The 18,683-nt window shown below is 51.2% G+C and overlaps 1 protein-coding gene across 1 annotated transcript in view; it reads left to right on the forward strand.

Moving 5' to 3' along the window:
• Ajap1 (adherens junctions associated protein 1) overlaps positions 1–17,980 on the forward strand; it is a 110,307-nt gene extending 92,327 nt beyond the window's left edge. Inside the window, exons 3-6 of the mRNA XM_034502924.2 lie at positions 3,564–3,651; positions 5,653–5,895; positions 8,583–8,713; positions 16,880–17,980. Of these exons, the coding sequence (XP_034358815.1) occupies positions 3,564–3,651; positions 5,653–5,895; positions 8,583–8,655 (404 nt within the window). The 3' untranslated portion in view covers positions 8,656–8,713; positions 16,880–17,980. The remainder of the gene's footprint in view (positions 1–3,563; positions 3,652–5,652; positions 5,896–8,582; positions 8,714–16,879) is intronic.
• The last annotated feature ends 703 nt before the right edge of the window (positions 17,981–18,683 follow it).

Genomic DNA, 18,683 nt, shown 5'->3' on the forward strand with positions numbered 1-18,683 from the left:
GTGGTCTCTCGGGAAGGGAAGTCAGGGCAGGAGCTGAAGCAGAGACCGTGACCTGACACTGCACACTGGCTTGCTACAGAGACTGTGACACAACACTGCACACTGGCTTGCTTCCCGTGGCTTGCTCAGTCTGCTTTCTTACACACCTCTCCAGATGTGGTTATTCATCAAGAATATGAACCCTCAGACTTGCCCACAGGCCAGTCTGATGGAGGCAGTTCCTCAGCCGAGGTTCCTTTCCCCAAGTGACTCTAGTTTGTGTCAAACTGATAAAAACCTAACCAATACAGCTTTGTTCCCGTCTCCCTGGCTTCTTATTTCTTAGTAACAAATGTAGCAATAGGGCATGTAGCCATCTTAAAGGTTCTGGGTGAGGTGGAGTGTGCGCCGGGTAGACACAGGTACAAAGATGGTGATGATTTGAGCACCTTTATGGGAGGTCAGAAATTTACAAAGACCTTGTCAGAGGTTGGTACTCTGCATTCAGAGTCATCACTGAGCAGAGTCCTGGGTCCACAGTTTCCCGGTTTCTTTCACCACTGAAGAGCAGAACCAGTCTTTTCCTTTCTCAGCTGAGGGAAGGTAGTGAGGACTCCAACACCGGTGATGCCTCTGTCCGTGGCCCCGCCTCTTCTGTGGACTCAGCATCCGCTGATAGCCAGCTCAGTGACAGAATCCTCTCAGGATGAGAAAGAGGTCAGAGTTGAGGGCTACCCCGGTCTCCTCCACTGCTGCACACAACTGGAGCTGGACAGCTGAGTCTGTTGTCCTTAGGAGGAGATTCTCCTTGCCTCTGGCGAGCCGCCCCTCTCTGGTGAGTGAGTCGCTGCTACTCGTCCCTCAGCTCTGCCTTCTGCTCTCTTCTGTCCGCCATCAGTCCAGCCTTGATATAGTTCTCTAGCCTCGGTGTAGAAGGTGGCACGTTCACCCCAAGGAACAAAGATAGAGTTTTCGCCATGGGAATCAGTGTGTGGCTGGAAGACTCCCCCGGCATTGGCCTGAAGCGGTGTCCATGGAGCCTTCCCACAGAGGAGGTGGTGGCATGTGAGTTTCTAGCCTCTGACACACAAGCAGGGAGGCAGTACTCAGATTAGCCGAGGCTATCCAGGATTTTCCAATACACTGTTGCTGGAGCCAGTGCGTCCCTCGTGATCTGAAGAATGTACAGAGATGCCCAGGGTGATTTTCCCTTCTGTAACCTCTCACTGTAGAATCTACCACTCAGGTTGTTGCCAGGACTACAGGGGAGAGTGGCCACACTGACCATGGCTGACGCTTGTTGAGTGACTATTCGTGTTCATTGCTGCTATCCTCCTCCTTCTGGGCTCCCTGCTGTGGTCACAGTGATAACGGCAGCAATGATGATTGTGGTGTTGATGGTTGTGATAGGATGATGTTCCCGATGATGGCATTCAAGGGAATTTCAGTTATGCTGGTGATGGTTGTGACTGTTGTCACCACCACCAAAATCTAAATAGTCATCCTCATCAACACCATGTTGCCATCAGGATTAACACCATCATCATCATCACCACCACCATCATCATCACCATCATAGCTACCATCATCACCACCATCACCATTATCACCATCATCACCATCATCACCATCATCTCTTAGTCATCAGCTTTCTCCTCCTCTTTGCTGTTTGGACCAGCACAGGATCAGCATAGGTTCTTCAGAACAACATGGCTGCTTCTTGACTGTCCTAGGGGAATCTGTGGGTGTAACACGACAGGACAGTGAGTAGGCAACACCCTACTAGATGGCTATCCATCAAACTACCCATTCTTGTCAACTCCTCTCCTGCTCGCAAGATCTGTGATGGTTCTCAGACCCTAGTGAGCAGACAGAGACTCCTGGGCTGGTGGGTTCTCCGTTCTTGAGAGTGGAGGTAGCTTCTGAGGTGTGGCTTGGCTTTAACCCCACGGGTGAGCTGAGTAGTGGTCTTGAAGGAGTGGGAGACTCACCCTGAGGTCAACAGGAAGTGCTCCAGACTGAGCACAGTGTATGGGAAGCCACAGGCCACGTGGGCACTGAGAGTCCTGACTTCAAAGCAAGAGGAAGTGACCCGCTGTTCCTGACAGCAGCCATGAGGGTTACCAGGGCCTCTATAATCACCACACAGCACAGAGCGAGTGTTCCACAGTGGCTCTCGAATCAGTGGGTAGGAATGGTGGGTGGCCATGACAGTCCTGCGTCGGCTCCTCTGTTTTCTACTGACACTACTCCCGTGAACCAGAACGGGAATCCTTCATGACAAATGGCAGTTTGTCACAGAGGAGGGCGAGGTGGGGAACTGGGATGTGTGTTCTGGCTTCGCCAACTTGGAATCACTCGCAGACGAATCTCCCTCGATAATCACGTTTAGCAGAGAAGTAACATCTGCTTGTGCGACGGTCTCTGGGAGGCTGCCAGCGACCTCGGAACACTGCAGTCTGCCGCGTGGAAATATGTGCCCTAGCACCTCGGTTCTGTCAGATGTGATGATCGGGTGTCTGCAAAGTGGGCGTTAGCATTGGGTGCCAGGTAGAGACAGGACAGGGCCCGCTCATCTCAAAGATGTCAGCCCTCGGGGGGAAGACACTTTGCCCTGAAGGTTCCCCAAGAGACTTTGGTCTTCTGTTCAGGTTTCATGTTTACCAACATCAGGAAAGAGTCGAGGCTGGATCACAGTCATCTGGGGAAAATATTTATTCCCACGTCCCAGGAGGGCCATGATAGACGAGGTCCAGAAGGAATGAGGGCTAGGTTTGGACCAGAGGCAGGAGTTCGTGCCGCCTTCTCCCCCTCTGTCCTACATCACTGGGAGCACTGGAGGGGGTGAGGGAGAAATCATGGCCTTGGCAATTTGTCTGCAGTAGGTTCTGGCTATCCAACTGCCAAGGTGGCTGTGCCTGTCTGTCCCCATCCTGTCAACTCTATGGTCCAGTCCACCTTCATCCCTGGGGAGAAGGATAGAACTGCCAGGCCGGGTGACAGAAGACTCACCCTTCCTTTATTCTTTCACTGGTGGGAACTAACTTTGCTAATGGTAGCAGTCATGGAGGGCTCTAGGGACAGGAGGCAGCCTTGGGGAGGGTGTCTTTGGGGTCTGCAGTTGGGGGACCCATCTTCTTTTAGAAGTCCTGCATGGGTCAGACTGGCACCACCTGGGTCAGGCCAGTCCCTTCCACGTGCTCATAGCTCCAGAATGGAGAAGCAGAACATTTGCACCATGCAAGAGGAGGGAGGGAGGGAGGGAGGGCGGGCTTGGGAATCTCGGCAGAGCTACTTGAATCCAGATAAAGGCAGCAGGCACAGGGCACAACTGTCCATGGCCAGGTCCTTGCTGAGATGCTAAGTGCAGGAAAGGCTCTCGGTTAGGGCTGGAGACTCCCTTTCTGGATGCAGGTAACTGTCTTGCTGCTTCAAATGAATCTCTAAGCACCTGCTCAATGTCCTTCGGCCTGTCCCTGCCAGCTCCAGCCCTGGTGCCTTCTGCCATAGCCTTGCCTGTGTGCTGTGCTGATCTTTGACCTCTGTGTGATGACCTTTGACCTCTCCCATCTCCTCCCCTCCAGGTCTGGCCGTGCATCAGATCATCACCATCACCGTCTCCCTCATCATGGTCATCGCTGCGCTCATCACAACTCTTGTCTTAAAAAATTGGTAAGGTCAGGGAGCGCTGGGCTGCGGGGGTAGCCAGGGGGTACCCAGGGAGGTCTGCACAGAGAGCACCAACACTTTAAGACCGGGCTTAGATGCTCCAGATTTAACTCCGTTAGCAGAATACTTAACCAGCTTGCCTGGAACCCTGGCTTCCTTCCCAGCTCTGCGTACACTGGGTGTGTTGGCCTGTACCTCTAATTCCAGCGCTCAGGAAGTGGAGGCAAGAGTGTCAGAGGTTCAGGGTCAGCCTCAGCTACGTAGCTGGGTGACACAAGACCCCCATTTCAGATGAAACAGACTAGTGCTGGATGGCAGCCTTCAGACTGCATTCCTGTTGGAGTAGGGGATCCCAGGTGACTACAGCCAAAGGCACTGAGCCACAGCTGGATTCAGCTGGTCTGCTTTCTCCTGTAGCTTGCATCTCGGCTCCCATGCAGAGTGGGAAGCCCCACCTTTGTGACATGGTTTCCCAGGATACATGTTTCTCCTGTCACCCAGGTCTGGCTGGACCCATGTGTTATCTGTGTACATTGCCTGCCATACCTCCCAGGAGGACAGAGAAGCAGCAGCTGCCTGGCCAGACCCCTCCCAGACCCCTGTCCTCCACTGAGGTCAAAGCTGCTCTCCCAGACAGACTTTCTTTGTCTTGAGCAGTATTTCTCTGCTCGCTAACCACCCTACTGCCTTGCCGCAGATGGCTTCCCTCCCTGCTCCCTTCTGTAAAGTGGCCTTCTTTGAGGCTGGCCTTGCTGGGTGTGTTCATCTGACACAGCCCAAGAAAAACGAGAGGGTTCCTTGCTGCCTGTCGCACTTGCATCTCAGATCTGCCTGCAGCCACTTGGAAAGGCATCTGTTGCTTGTGGGCCTCGGAGGTCCAGCTCCCCAGTGTGCCCTGATTCCCAGATATATGTGAATAACAAGTAGGGTTCCAGCCACTGGACAAACCCAGAAGCAAGGGAGCCAGAAGTAGGTAGCAAGGGGGACTAACAGCCCAGGACAAACCCCATTCCACTGGTCTCACACCTGGTAGGGCTCCTGGTGGATCTGGTATTTCAAGGGGGACCCCAGTCCCATGTGCATGTGACATAGTACAATATCATGACCAACCCCCAGGAGCAGAGAGGACTTGTGACCCCCTTCTGTGGCAAGCCAAGTAACCAGGAGTGAGTGAAGAGGGTCAGTAGCGCTCAGAGTCTCTTCTTCTGAGGGACCTTCTGCCCCATGCTCAGTTTCAGCAGGGACCAGAGCCTCCCTCCCACTCTGGGAAACGGAAGCAGAGAGTAAACTGAGACCCTCAGAAGACAGGCCACCTGGCTTTGGTGTCACCCTTCATTCCATGTGACATTCCCTCACAGACAAGGGTGGGGTCCCCGGTTCATCATCTAAGACTGGTGGGGGAGTGAGGCGGGGCTCATGGGGCAGGAGAGAGAGCGCCTTTGTCAGACCCTGGCAAGGACGAACACAAGAGTGCAAGTCACTGTTGTCCTCTTGAAGATGTGTTCTGGGCAAAGTGAGAGACAGACAGACAGACAGGGAGCAAGGGGGGGCAGGGCAGGAGCTCCCTCTCAGTAGTTCATCCAACAGTCAAGCAGCCTCTAACCCCAGGCTAGCCCTACCACCAAATAAAGGTCCCGTCCTGCCCACCCAACCTTCCTGCAATGGGCATTATCAACCTTTCCATCCAATTAAGGCATCTGAGGGAAACTGAGTCAGCCACCTCAGTCTAGCTGACATTCTTTAGGCAAATAAAGTTCCCTAGTCCCACCGCTCACCTCAAAGCACTCTTGTGATAATGGCCACATTTAAAATTCAGATTTTATATTTGAAAAAAAAAAGCTGATTGCTTGATTGTGGTTGATCTTTCTGAAGAGGCTGGGAATTACTATGTCATATAAATGATGCCTGGCAGCGGAGGCTTCACTGTGGATGTGCAGGAGCCAGCCGTACATGTGCTCCAGGACCTGCCCACCCCCACCTCCAATCCCCCCCTCTCTCTCCTAGTTGTGCCCCAAGCGGTCACACTCGGAGGAACAGCCACCAGCGGAAGATGAATCAGCAGGAGGAGAGTTGCCAGAACTTGACGGACTTCACCCCGGCCCGGGTGCCCAGCAGCGTGGACATCTTCACCGCCTATAATGAGACACTGCAGTGTTCCCACGAGTGTGTCAGGGCCTCCGTGCCAGTCTATGCCGATGAGACGCTGCACTCAACCGGGGAGTACAAGTCCACGTTCAATGGAAACCGGTGAGTTCCACGTGACCCAGACTCTGAGGCTCAAAACTCTGTGTGGGTGAACCGGGCACTGCCATTTTGGCCAGTCGCTCCGTAGAGCTTGCAAGGGCCCAGCACATGCAGAGAGCTGATTGGTCAAAGCGATAACAGTGAAGTTGAATCAACAGGTATGTAGCCACCCCTGGGAAGCACAGCGGAAGTCATGGTGAAAACCGATTGAAATACGTCCACGCGGCTTAGAACAGACCACACCAGGCCAAATGGTTCCAAGGTTCCAAGTGAGGTTTATTCAGGAGATAGGGCAAAGATGGGGGGGGGGGGGGGGGAAGGGGAATAAAAGGGAAGAAGAGAGCGAGGTCAGGGGGTTCTGCCCGTTTTGTATGGGTGGTGACATAGCCTTTCCCAGGTAAAGGTAGAAGATAGCCAGGTAGATTCTGGGAATGTATCGTGGTTGCCTTGGCAACGATGTGGGCGTCACCTAGATGTGATGTTACTGGGTCCGGTATCCCAGACCCCAAAACCGTGATGAAGAGGTATTCTCAGCCCCTCACACAGTGCCTGCAGCTGAGTACCCACCTGCCCTCCAGCCTTAGGGTTCAAAGCCAGCCAAGTACTCACTGCTTCCTGGAGCATCAGCAGATTATGTTGGGTCCCTCCCACAGTCGGTATCTCTGAGATTCTGTCAATAATAACGTGTCAGCAGCCAGCTCAGAAACACAGAAAACGCCAAGCAGACTGGAGCCTCTTATTAAATGCTATTTTATTATTCATGGGTGATCCCTCAAAGAAGACACACTTCTCCAGCCATCCCTGGGAATGGTTAAGAAACCCCTGAGTCAGCCGCTCGGGGTTTGTCCAGCATTAAATTAAAATATCAATAAGCTATTTTTTTAAGTGACTGTGCACCCGTGCATCATTTGTAAATTAGGGGGGAAAAAAAAGAAAGAAATGAGGCAGTAAGCCGGATGCTCACGTGCCTCAGAGGCCCCTCCCCCGGTCAGAGCTGGATTAGCAGTTGTTTTAGGGGTTTACTGCTGTTAACAGACACCATGACCAAGACAACTCTCATAAGGACAACATTTAATTGGGGCTGGCTTACAGGTTCAGAGGTTCAGTCCATTATCATCAAGGAGGGAGCAGAGTATCGTCCAGGCAGACATGGTGCAGGAGGAGCTGAAGGAGCTACATCTTCATCTGAAGGCTGCTAGCAGATACTGGCTTCCAAGCAGCTAAAATGAGGGTCTTAAAGCTCATACCCCATAGTGCCACACCCACTCCAACAAGGCCACACCCACTCCAACAAGGCCACACCTACTCCAACAAGGCCACACCCACTCCAACAAGGCCACACCCACCTCCTAATAGTGCCACTTCCTGGGCTGAGCATATTCAAACCATCACAGCAGTGTAGGGACACTGTGGAGAGCTCCCTGTCATGGCCACGGAGCGGTCAGCTCTGGGTCACTCTGTCCCTTCCAACATACTTGCTGCTTTACTATAAGTAAGGGTGGATCTTGGACATCAGGGCTTCTGGTCACCAGTTCATATGCTCCTGTGCTACTGGCTGCAGTGAGCAGGTGTGCCATGGGGAGAACACTGTCCATCTGTAGAGGGTTTGGTGTCGGATACTCTCATTCCCCTTTACAGAACCAGGAAGGGTAGCACTCTGGTGCCTGCCACTGGGTCTGAGACATGGTAGTTACCTGTTTTATTTCTGTTGTTGTGATGAAATGCCTTGACAAAAAGCAGCTTAGAATAGAAAGGAGTTTACTCAGTTTATTCAGGATTCAGCCTGTCGTTACAGGGATTTCACAGCAGCAGAAGCTTAAAGCAGCTGGTCATAGTCTAGAGCTGAGAGAAATAAATGCATGCCTACCTGCTTGCTTTCCTTCTTCGCATTTATATGTCTTAGAATCCACTGCCTAGGGAATGGTGCCACTCACAGTGGTCTGGATTCTCTCAGAATCCCCTGCCTAGGGAATGGTGCCACTCACAGTGGTCTGGATTCTCCCAGAATCCCCTGCCTAGGGAATGGTGCCACTCACAGTGGTCTGGATTCTCCCAGAATCCCCTGCCTAGGGAATGGTGCCACTCACAGTGGTCTGGATTCTCCCAGAATCCCCTGCCTAGGGAATGGTGCCACTCACAGTGGTCTGGATTCTCCCAGAATCCCCTGCCTAGGGAATGGTGCCACTCACAGTGGTCTGAATTTCACCCACATTAATTAACAATGAAGATAACCCCACTCCACAGACATGCTCACAAGCCAACCTAATCTATATGGTCCGTCACTCTGACTCTCTTCCAAGGTAATTCTAGGTTGTGTCAAATTGGTTGTTAACACTAACCATCACAGTAACCTACCTTCAATGACAAAATGTAAGGGCAACATTTTAGGACCTAAGTCTTCTCCTTTCTATCATATGCAATATGATCTCTGCCTATGGATGCATAGACCTTAGCTTTGGGCTCACCCCAAAGCCAGCATCTGGAGATGATGGCACAGGAGTGAGGGATGGCCAGCCTTCCTGCCTTCACACCTGAGTCCTCAACCTCCAGCCTCTCTGCTAGTGGGCCTGCAAGAAAATGGTAGTCCCTTAAAAACCCATCTTAAGAGAGCAGACTCCACCTGCAGGCTGCCCAGCTCGCCTGCCCTGTGGCTTGCACAGGCTAACACCATCCTTCTCTGTTCTCCACAGATCCTCCTCTGCGGATAGGCATCTCATCCCTGTGGCCTTTGTGTCTGAGAAATGGTTTGAAATCTCCTGCTGACTGGCCGAAGGCTTTTTACCTCCTGGGGGCGGGGCAGACGCCATGTGTCTGTTTCATGGTATGTATCTTCCTGGGGCAGGATGCCCCCCCCACTACCCTTATCTCTGTTTGGGATGACCAGGAGCCCCTCTCTAAGACAGTGGGTTTCTCAGGACATCCCTGTGTAGATACAGGACCATGGGTCTCTGAGGCACATCTATCAGACACACAGATGAGACTATGCTGTGGGGGAATAGCTCACAGGATCTCCTTGCAGCAGCAGCAGCAGCAGCAGCAGCAGCAGCAGCAGCAGCAGCAGCAGAAGCAGCAGCAGCAGAAGCAGCTCAACTGTCATGCTCTCCCTGTGCAGAGCTGAGAGCTGAAATCACATTCAGAAACAAGCTCTAAGCACAGCATCCCCTTCCCTCAACAGGAAGCCACCCACCAGGGCAGCAGCTAAGCAGACAGGGATCACACCCTCAGAACACAAACTGTGCTGGGGGAGAGGGGGAGGGAGGCCAGAGTGGAATTAAAAGACAGTCTTGAACTATGAAAATAAGAGATAAGAAATAACACGATGAAGAAAGAAAGCAAAGATGTGAGACATCCACTAATTTGAAGCTGGAGACCTGCGCCCAGACAGGATGAATTCTTCACGCTCTGCTGCCTGGGAACATTCGGCTTGCTTTGCTTGGTATGAACATTCAATGGCTCCTGGGCCTGTGTCTGTGAACAGTAGCCCACAGGGGCATGAGCACCTTGCTCGGGAGCTGCACAGCTCACAAGTCCGACTTACAGGTGCTGCAGACACAGCCCGTAGCGGTGTCTGTCTGTCCTCCTTTCCTTTGAGATGCAAGTCTTACCGGGAACCCTCCTTCGCCCTGAGTATTACAGCAGAGCCAACAAGTCTATGTCCCTCTTGTAAAAGAGGCATCCAATCATTTCCTGTGAGATAATAAGCACAACTCTTAGATAGGACACGGTGTCCGCAAATCTTTTCCTCTTGCTCAGTGCTTGCCTACTGTGTGGGGTGAGGGGTGGGCATGGCTCAGGGGCTCCATACCCAGCCCTTGTCCAGCAGGAAGCAGGGAAGAGCTGCTGCCAGCTTGGAAACGAATCGGTCAGTTCTTAATCCCGGCACTAATGAATCGCAAGTTTGGGCCAAATCAAATCTCCAGCCCCCAGTCTCTGTCCCAAAGCCAACATGTTTCGCCAACGGGCAAGAAGATGTAATTAGATTAGACTGGAAATGAGCCTTCTGCAGAGGCCTTCACCAAGCCTGGGTGGCAAACACAGCCTTCTAGCAGGCAAGAACCCAGAGCCCGGTGCATTCTCAGAGCACAGAGCCATGGTCTGCCAGTGTGCTCTCTCCATGAAGGCTGTGGACATCCCTCTTGGATGTGCCCCCTCAGCTAGTGTTGGGAGCCTTGGAGTTCCCTGTCTCCTGATGAGGCTTGGCAGGTCCCAGGGTGGCTTAGGTGCCACATCTGGGTTATAGCTTTAAAAGTTCATCAAAGGTGGGCATGGTTGCTAATGTCTGTAATCAAGCAATCGTAAGTCTGAGGCAGGAGACTCACTGAGAGTTAGAAGACAACATGGGTACAGGGTCAGATCCTGTATCAATTTAAAAAAAAAAAAACAAGAAAAAAGTGTTAAACAATAATTAATTGACACGGAGATGCTGACTCTGGCCACTGAGCCACCATTTTCTGGGAGAGCTGAGAGCCCATAGACCACATGACTTGGGGCAACTCTGTCATATAAATATTAGAAAGGCCACTCTCCCAGTAAGCCCATATACAGGAGGGAAACTGAGGCTGAGAGAAGACAGATGATTTGGCCATGATGTTGGTGGTGAGGCCCGATTACCCACAGCTTCCAGGATGTCACACTGCCCACCCTACAGTCGGCTCTGCCTTGCAAACCCCTTGCAATGTCTGAGACCCAGCCCATCTCTATGAAAGGTGCCTCTGCTCACTCACCCCCCCCCACCCCCAGGTCAGCCCCAAGCAGTAGGCAGGCTGGGGGTAGGGTGGGCCTGTAAAAATCTCAATTTAAAGGGGATGGTCAACCAGGTTGCAGGAAGGCCAGTCCTGAGTGCCCAGGGGCCTGCAAGTTTGCAGCCTTCTTGCAGGGAGCTGCAGCACAGACTTTACAAGAACATAGAACTTGGGAACAGGACACATGATTTTATTTGTTCCTCTGCCCCAGACCTCTTATCTTTCTGGAGACATCTGCTCTTCCCCGGAGCAATGAACTCCCCACGGTTTTGATCAGGTCTCCCAGTACACTGATCTCAGATGGGTGCAGGATGTAGCTGCCCCGGGAGTTCAGTCACTCTTACCTACATGAGTGCATCTGTTTCCAGACCACTCCCACCTCTCCATGTGCATCATGGGGACCCTCTGGGCTCAGAAGAACGAGACAGCAGCGTCTCCTTTTCTAAAAGATGTGCTCTGCCGACACGCCTGCCATGCTTCACCTCTAGTGACTTTCTGTAGACCAGAACCAGAGAGCTGTGGAAGGAGGCTCATTAGTCTCTGATAAATGCTTAAAGATCTCATCGCCGTGTGCCGGGCGAGCTATTCATCAGTCATTGAAATGAAAGCTTTCAGAGTCCAAGCATCCCCTGATTCTTACAATTAACACCTGAGCGTGAGCCACAAGCAGATACCCGCCAGAGAGATCTCTCAGATTTACACGGCTGCTTATTGTCCCTTAAATAAACAGCAATTAATAGAAAAACATTTAATTCAGGTTTAAGAGTCATTAGAGATATTTATCTTTTGAAGAGCCTTTAGGACTTTTAGATAGCTTTTTATAGGCAATGTAGCAATTTCTTTAAAAGAATTTGTTTGATCTGTGTGTCTGTGTATGTCTGTCTGTCTGTGTATGTGTGTGTGCCAGGGTAGTGTCTATGTGAGTTTGTCTGTCGGTTTGTGTATATTTGTGTGTGTCAATGTGTGTATGTGTCAGTGGTCTCTCTCTCTCTCTTTCTTTGTCTGTCTATCTATCTGTCTGTCTCCCCTCTCCCCTCTCCCCCCCCCCGTGTGTGTAAGCATGGGCTTGTATACAGTCACTTCTCTTGAGTCATCTTTCTGGCCTCCGTGTAGCAGTTTCTTATCCCAACACATCCTTGTCCCCTCACAGGACTGTGCCTGTACAAGGCGGTGCCTAACTGTGACTAAGTCTTTTTCCTGCAGACAGACTCCTAGGGAAACGCAGGTATCCTGACAGACAAGCTCCCACTTCAGGGAGTCCTTGTCTCATACCACCTTACAGTGGCCACAGGTAGCTCTGAAGGAAGCCACATGAAGCTGACTTCTACGCAGAGGCTCACCTGCCAGTGGCTCATGCCTCAGTTCCTGTCAGCCCGCACCCCATCCCCAGGATGGCCGAACTTCAGAAAACTGAATCATACTTGGGTTCTTTCTATTCCTCAAAGCCACTTCATTCTGGACAGCATCTCAAAAAACATTAAGACTCTCCAGTCTGGAGCACACGAGAGATGAGCCATTACTGATATTCTCAGGAACAAATTAAAGCACAAACTGATAAATAACAAAAAAAAAAAAAAAAAAAAAAAAAAAAAAAAAAAAAAAAAAGAGGCAAGTGCTGAACCTTCCCCAAAACAAAACAGAACAAAACAAAACACACCCCAGGGGCTGGGGAGATGGCTTGGTGGAGTGCTTCCAGTTCCCTCGCACCCACATCCAAAGCTAAACATGGCCATTCTGTGCGCTCTGAGTTCACTGAGAGACCCTGTCTCAAGGTAGATGGGGTTTGAGAAAAGTACCTGATGTCCACCCCTGACATCTGCATGCATGTGCACAGGCATGTGTGCACAGAATCACGTACACACATGCACACACAAACACTGCTCAGAGAGTGCAAAGCTCTCATAACTTAAAGGAACGCTTCTTTCAAGGCAACACAACCTTCTGGAAGCTGTGCTTTCTGTCATCCAGCATAGAAGGAACACGGGGCACCGGTGTCCTTTCAGGCTGGTTAGGAGCTGTGGCATCAGGGACCAGGCCTGCCTCTTGTCTTTGTTTTCAAGAGCAAATGCACAGGCCGGTGAGACCTGGAAGCCTGCAGTTCAATCTCTTTCCAGGCAGCAGGGGGCAGAATTTATCCCAGAAATTATCTTCAAGATCGCTTGCTCTGCAGTGCCCACCTTCCCTGTTCTTTCCTGCCTGTTTCCTGTGGGGTCCAGTCCCACATCCTGCATCCTTCCCTGCTAGCCTGGGCTCATGGTCTTTCTCCAACTCAGTACCAAAGAGGCTCCTGCACTGAGCCTCTGCAGCCGGAGACCCCAGCCCTCCACTGTAGGCCAGAACTAGAGAACAGCAGGGCAGAGAGCTCAGGGCAGGCCTCTCATCTCTCTTCCCTCCCTGACCTGAGACTGAGATGATGCCCTGACATTGTCTGAAATCTCTACTCTCTGCAGAAAGTCAGTGCTGCTGTTACAATGGCCGACTCACCACTGTCTCCATCTGCAGTAGGCTTGGAGGAGAATTCCCTCCTTGTTTAGTTCCATATAATCACTTTACAAGGGATGGTCCCTATCACCAGTCTCTACCATCCAGCCTGAGGTGACCCCCACCTCAGACCTGTACGCAGGGAGGATCCTGTTGTCAGGGAAATGCTATGTGTACCTGGCTGAAAATTCCAGGAAACTCTCTTACAGGGAGCAAGACAGATAGAAATTGAGGGCGTGTCTGGGTAGAGAAGAGAGGGACGGGCGTGGTGGAGGGAAGGTAGGTGGGAGGAGCCAGCATGGAGAACATAGGATAGAAGTATCTAGAAGGCTGGCATGGAGGTGGTGGGGCTGTCCCTACAATCTTGCTTTAAGTTCAGGATCAAAGACCAGCATCCTCTATGGGAGTCTTTCTCATGAAGGTGGGGCGGCCCTCTGACTTACAGCCGGCATTAGATACAGGTTTGGCAGTGCTTGCTTCGATCCCAGCACTCAGGCCGCTGCTGCAGGAGTGTCGCAGTAACAATATTGCACAGCTTCTGCCCAGACTAGGCTGGAGAGAGAAACACTGCCTCAAAAAAGGACAGAGACAGAGAGAGAGAGAGAGAGAGAGAGAGAGACAGAGAGAGACAGAGACAGAGACAGAGACAGAGACCAACAGAGAGATGTCCTAAGTCACCCAGTCACTCTGATTATAGCTACCTAGGTCACGAGGCCAACCTTTAGTGAACCTGTTTAAAATATGTATGTAATTGTAGAAAAATAGACCTAATAAATACCAATTAACCTTGCTGTCTTTCTCTGTCTCTCTCTCCTCTCTCCCCTCTCCCTCCCTCTCTCCTCTCTGTCTCTGTCTCTCCCTCTCTGCATGTGTGTGTGGTGTGGTGTTCCTGTGTATGTATGCATATGTGTGCGTGCAGGTGCGTGTGCATGTGTGGTGTGTTATTGATAACTGTGTTTTTCTGTGGTTGTGTGCTTGTGGAGGTCAGAGGTCAATGTTAGATGTCTTCCTCTGTTGCTTGCTATCATATTTTTGGAACCCTCACTGACCCAGACCTCACCAATTCGGCTAGGCTGGCAGGGCAATAAGACCCAGGGGTCGTCCTGCCTCTGTCTCCCCAGCACAGGGATTACAGACCCACACTACCATGCCCACATTTTATGTGGCTCTGCGGGTCCAAGCTCAGGTCTTCACGCTCACAGAGCAGGTACTTCAGTCACCGAGACCTTAACTCTTCTTCAGTGTGAGGTTTGGCAGCGTTAATTGTGTCAGAGTCTTCCCAGGAAAACTTCCCACTGGAAACTGACAGTGCCCTGGCCCTGGCATCCCTGCTGACTGTACAAACACACACCCTAGCCATCCCACCATCTGTCTGTTTAAATGCACACCCTGGGTCCCCCACGTGAGTGGATTCACAGAGTATTATTTTTTAAACTTCAACAAAGTTCAAATGAAAATGTGCACCCAAGATGGCTCTTTCTGTGTTGAATTACTTCTCGGTTTGAAACCCTTTGTCCTTTGATCCCTGAATATGGAGATAGGGTGGAGACATAGCTCATGGAAGACCACCCACCGGAGCTATGTGCGCCCGATGTGATCTGAGGTCACAATCCTTTATGCAAGGTTGACTGGGTCTACAATAGATGGATAACCCCACAGAAGCATTGTGGAGTCTTCAACTTAGGCCTCATAGAGTAGCCAACAGGCATCTTGTGGAGATGGCAGGCCAGATGGAAGGTTGTTCAGGGAGCTTCTGTTGTCCATTCTGGGACCACAGGGAAGGGGCTAACACCTTTATTCCTCTTCTGCACCTTATTGGAGAGACAAGTGTGAGGCTCTGGGCACAAACACGGGTCCTCCCAGCCCTGTCCAGATGCTGCCCCCACTGGGATTGTGTAAGGCCTTTAGAACTTGCCCTGCCCCTGTACAGAAGGTCTCTGGTAAGGCTCCTAGAATGTGTAGACGCATGCCTGGGAACATGAGGACGACCTTAAGGGTTGGTGATTTGCTAGTAAGAGAAACCTTCATGTGTCCCCTAGAAAGGTCAATGCTCAAAGTCTACCACTGTTGAGTCTGAAGAAGGTGTCACACTGGAGTCTCCTGGGAGACCTGAGTCCCATACCCATCCTTGCTGCAACAGTGGGGAACTCTTCACCCAGCTCACAGGCCCTGGCCAGACAGCCTGCTTCCTGGGCTGTATGTCTCCAGAAAGTTCGGAACTCTTTGAACTCTCTGTAACGGATCTTCTAGTCTGACCATTCTCTGGGCCTGGAAGCTGCAGGGTGGGCAATGCCAGCATTCATGCCACATCCTGCCACCTTCATTGAGGGTCCCTGGAGCCCTGGCTTCTTGGGTTGTGTCATCTACAGGTGTGGAAGAAGTCCCCTTTCTGCTTGAGGGCCTTAGCGGCCTGTAGTTCTTGGGTGGGTGTTTCTAGTGAGCCCCGAGTGGCAGTGGAGGCTCACACACATCGCCCCGGAACTCACACAGCGCTAAGCAAGATCGCTCATGGCTGCGATGTCATGATACATCCTCATTCTCAGGGGCATGCAGACCCCTGGACTCTCACTGGCTTGAACACTGGGCTGCCACTTATAGATGCTTACATACAGACAGGTCTGAGTGCCCTTTCCTGGTCAGGCTGCTAAAGCATGCTGCAACCATTGGCCTTTCCTGGACATAAGCAGATTCCCTTTCTTTCTCTCTCGGGGGGAAGTCAGGATCCAGAATTCTGTCCTGGATCTTGGTCCAGGTGAGCCTCTAGCTGGCGGTGGATGGAAAGGGACCCCATAGGTTCCTTCCCGTGTTGTAGGTGCAGCGAGCAAACCTCTGCCGTCCACAGGTTTGAGAGGGAGGGAGGAACAGCATGGAAGGAGCACTAGCCAGTGGCACGCATGCTTGGGTGATGTGTTCCGTATGAGTTAATGCAGGGGCATGGCCCTGTCAGGGGTGAGGGTGCAGGTCCACACTGTCACCGCCAGCAGCTTGAGTGCTTCTGCAGTGAACTCACACCACAACAGAATCTATGGCTTCAACACTGAAAAGAGTTTGAGCACTGGCTGGTGTCCTGGTGCTGAGTTGGGAGTTTCGTTAAAGATACCTGAACACAGGCTTAAGAGTGAGGGTTGATAGTAAAAAGACACGCTCAGAAGTCAAGACACCCACAGGAGCTGGTGTGGGCTTCTCAAAGGACGAGTCATATTTCACCTAGAATTCGGTAGATTGGCATTCAGGAGCTTTTTGGGATTTTTGTACCTCAACATGTTTCTGGGACCCCACCATCCTCTGCCTCTGTTCCCTTCTTTGATAATGAGGTGACAGCTTGGCTCCACGGATGCCTGGCATGAGATTACAGTCTAACCAGCTAAAACCAGGAGCCACTGGGATTGGCAAGGCCTTTAGAGCATGCCTGTCCCTTGTACAGAGGCCTCTGGTAAGGCTCCTAGAACGTGTAGACGCATGCTTGGGAAAATGAGGAAGGCCTTAAGGGTTGGTGATTTGCCAGTGAGAGGCTTCAGTCAGATTCCTGGGGAAGCAGACCTTTTTCCTGCTCATGCCCCCCACGCCCCGCCCCCCGATTTTCTGTATCTTTCTATCCTGCTGTGGGCCCAGTCTTTCTTGGGAGACTCTGCACACCACACCGGGCTGAAGCCTTTCCTCCATGGAGACCACCGGAGTGGGTATATTTGGGCTTTGTGTGGGTAGTGAGACTCCCTGTGCCCCAGGGGCTGCTACTATAACTCTCTTCCTTTCTGCCTTCACAGGATTCCGTTGGTGAACTTGTACAAACAAAACAACAAAACAAAAAAATTATAAAACCTAAACCTAAACTATCTAAGGGGAGGGTCCCGCACCCGCTGCTTCTGTTTGCCCGTGGGAACTCAGCAGAGCAGGACACCCAAGGCCAAATCTATTTTTGTATAATTGCTCGTGCCTAGGGGCGCTCCCTTCTCCCAGAGTTTTCTCCGGAGAGCAGAAAGAAGACATGCAAGAAGCGGACTGGAGACAGCAGAGAAAGCCATGCAGAAGGACAGGAGACAGCTTCCTACGCCTGGGACTCGCACCACGATTCTGAACCTGTGCCAATAATACCACTATGTGCCATGTAATGACCCGGAAGCTCGGCAGGAGCCGAGCCCAGCGAACCACGCAGAGAGATCTCAACAGAGGACAGGGGTGGGGGATCACTTCCGGTAGAGTCACTATTTCTGGTTAATATACATATATAAATATATAAATACCAACACACAGACACACACACTTTTTTTGTACTGTAGCAATTTTTGAAGATCTTCGATGTTCCTTTTTAAAAAGAAAAAAAAAGAATTGTGTTATAGTCACAAAACTTGATTTATTTAACATGCTTAGTATGAACAGAATAAACTTGTGTTTTGTACTTCGGCAACTCACATTACACGCAGCACACGCACACACACGCACCTGCACATACAAACATACAAGCATTTATACGCATATATTGGAGAAACCGTTTCGCAGGTGACCTGGTATGTCATCGTCAGTCATCCGGGGAGACAGCCTCAACCCAGAGGACAAGCCCTTACATGACAGCTTTCGTCCGTCAGACGCTTGCTGAATGGTACTGGTGTGTGGCCTATCACTTGGGCCAGAATTAAGAATGTTGTGGTTTTCTCTCTCTGTGTATCCACACACACGGTCAGTGCCGCATTTCTTCATTTAACTGTTTGAGGATGCTAACAGCCACACGCGGTCACGTAGCCGACCGCCGAGGAGTGAGCCTGAGAACCAGGTTGGGTGGGTGGCAGATTCTCGAACATTTGTGTCATACAAGCATAGACTGAACTAAAGAAATTTTACAGTTCCATAATTAAAGGAATATATCCATACATGGTGTGTGCTTGTGTCGAGGCTGCTGCACTCAGGAGCCCATGAGGGATCCAGACTCAATGGTTCTGCATATGCCCAACCCCGCTGGCTCCTGTGGGCCATGCTCTGGTACAGGCTGTCTCTTCCTCATGTTGCTGAGCAGATGCTGGGGTTTTTCTTGGGTCAGGTGTGACCAGGTGGGTTGGGAAAATGGGGGGGGAGTGCAGTGGTGTGTTTTGTTTGTTATTAAGATGCTACTTTGGGACTTCAGTTGGGTCCTAGACGGAAGTCTGCTAGAAAACCCCCATCATACTCCCTGGTTTGGAATTACTGCCATGCTCAAGGTAGGCGTCTCCCTGCAATCCATCTCTTCCCTAGGATCCCAGTATCAGGTGCTGGGAGGGGCCTGTGGACCCTCTTCAAAATTAAACATGTGTGTGTGTGTGTACTGCCCGTACGTACATACGTACGTAAGTATGTATGTATATGTGTATATATGTATGTGTGTTGCCTGTATGTATATTTATATGTGTTATATATATGTGTGTGTATTGCCTGTATGTATGTGTGTATGTGCACCATGTGCAGACAGAAGCCATGGAACCAGAATTACAGATGTCCGGGAGCCTCCCTGTGGGTACTGGTAATCAAACCTGCTTCTCTGGAAGACCAGCCAGTGCTCGGAACCGCTGAGCCACCAATAGCCCCACAGCCTGACTGTCT

Source organism: Arvicanthis niloticus, chromosome 5, assembly GCF_011762505.2.
Source record: "Arvicanthis niloticus isolate mArvNil1 chromosome 5, mArvNil1.pat.X, whole genome shotgun sequence".
NCBI lineage: Eukaryota > Metazoa > Chordata > Mammalia > Rodentia > Muridae > Arvicanthis > Arvicanthis niloticus.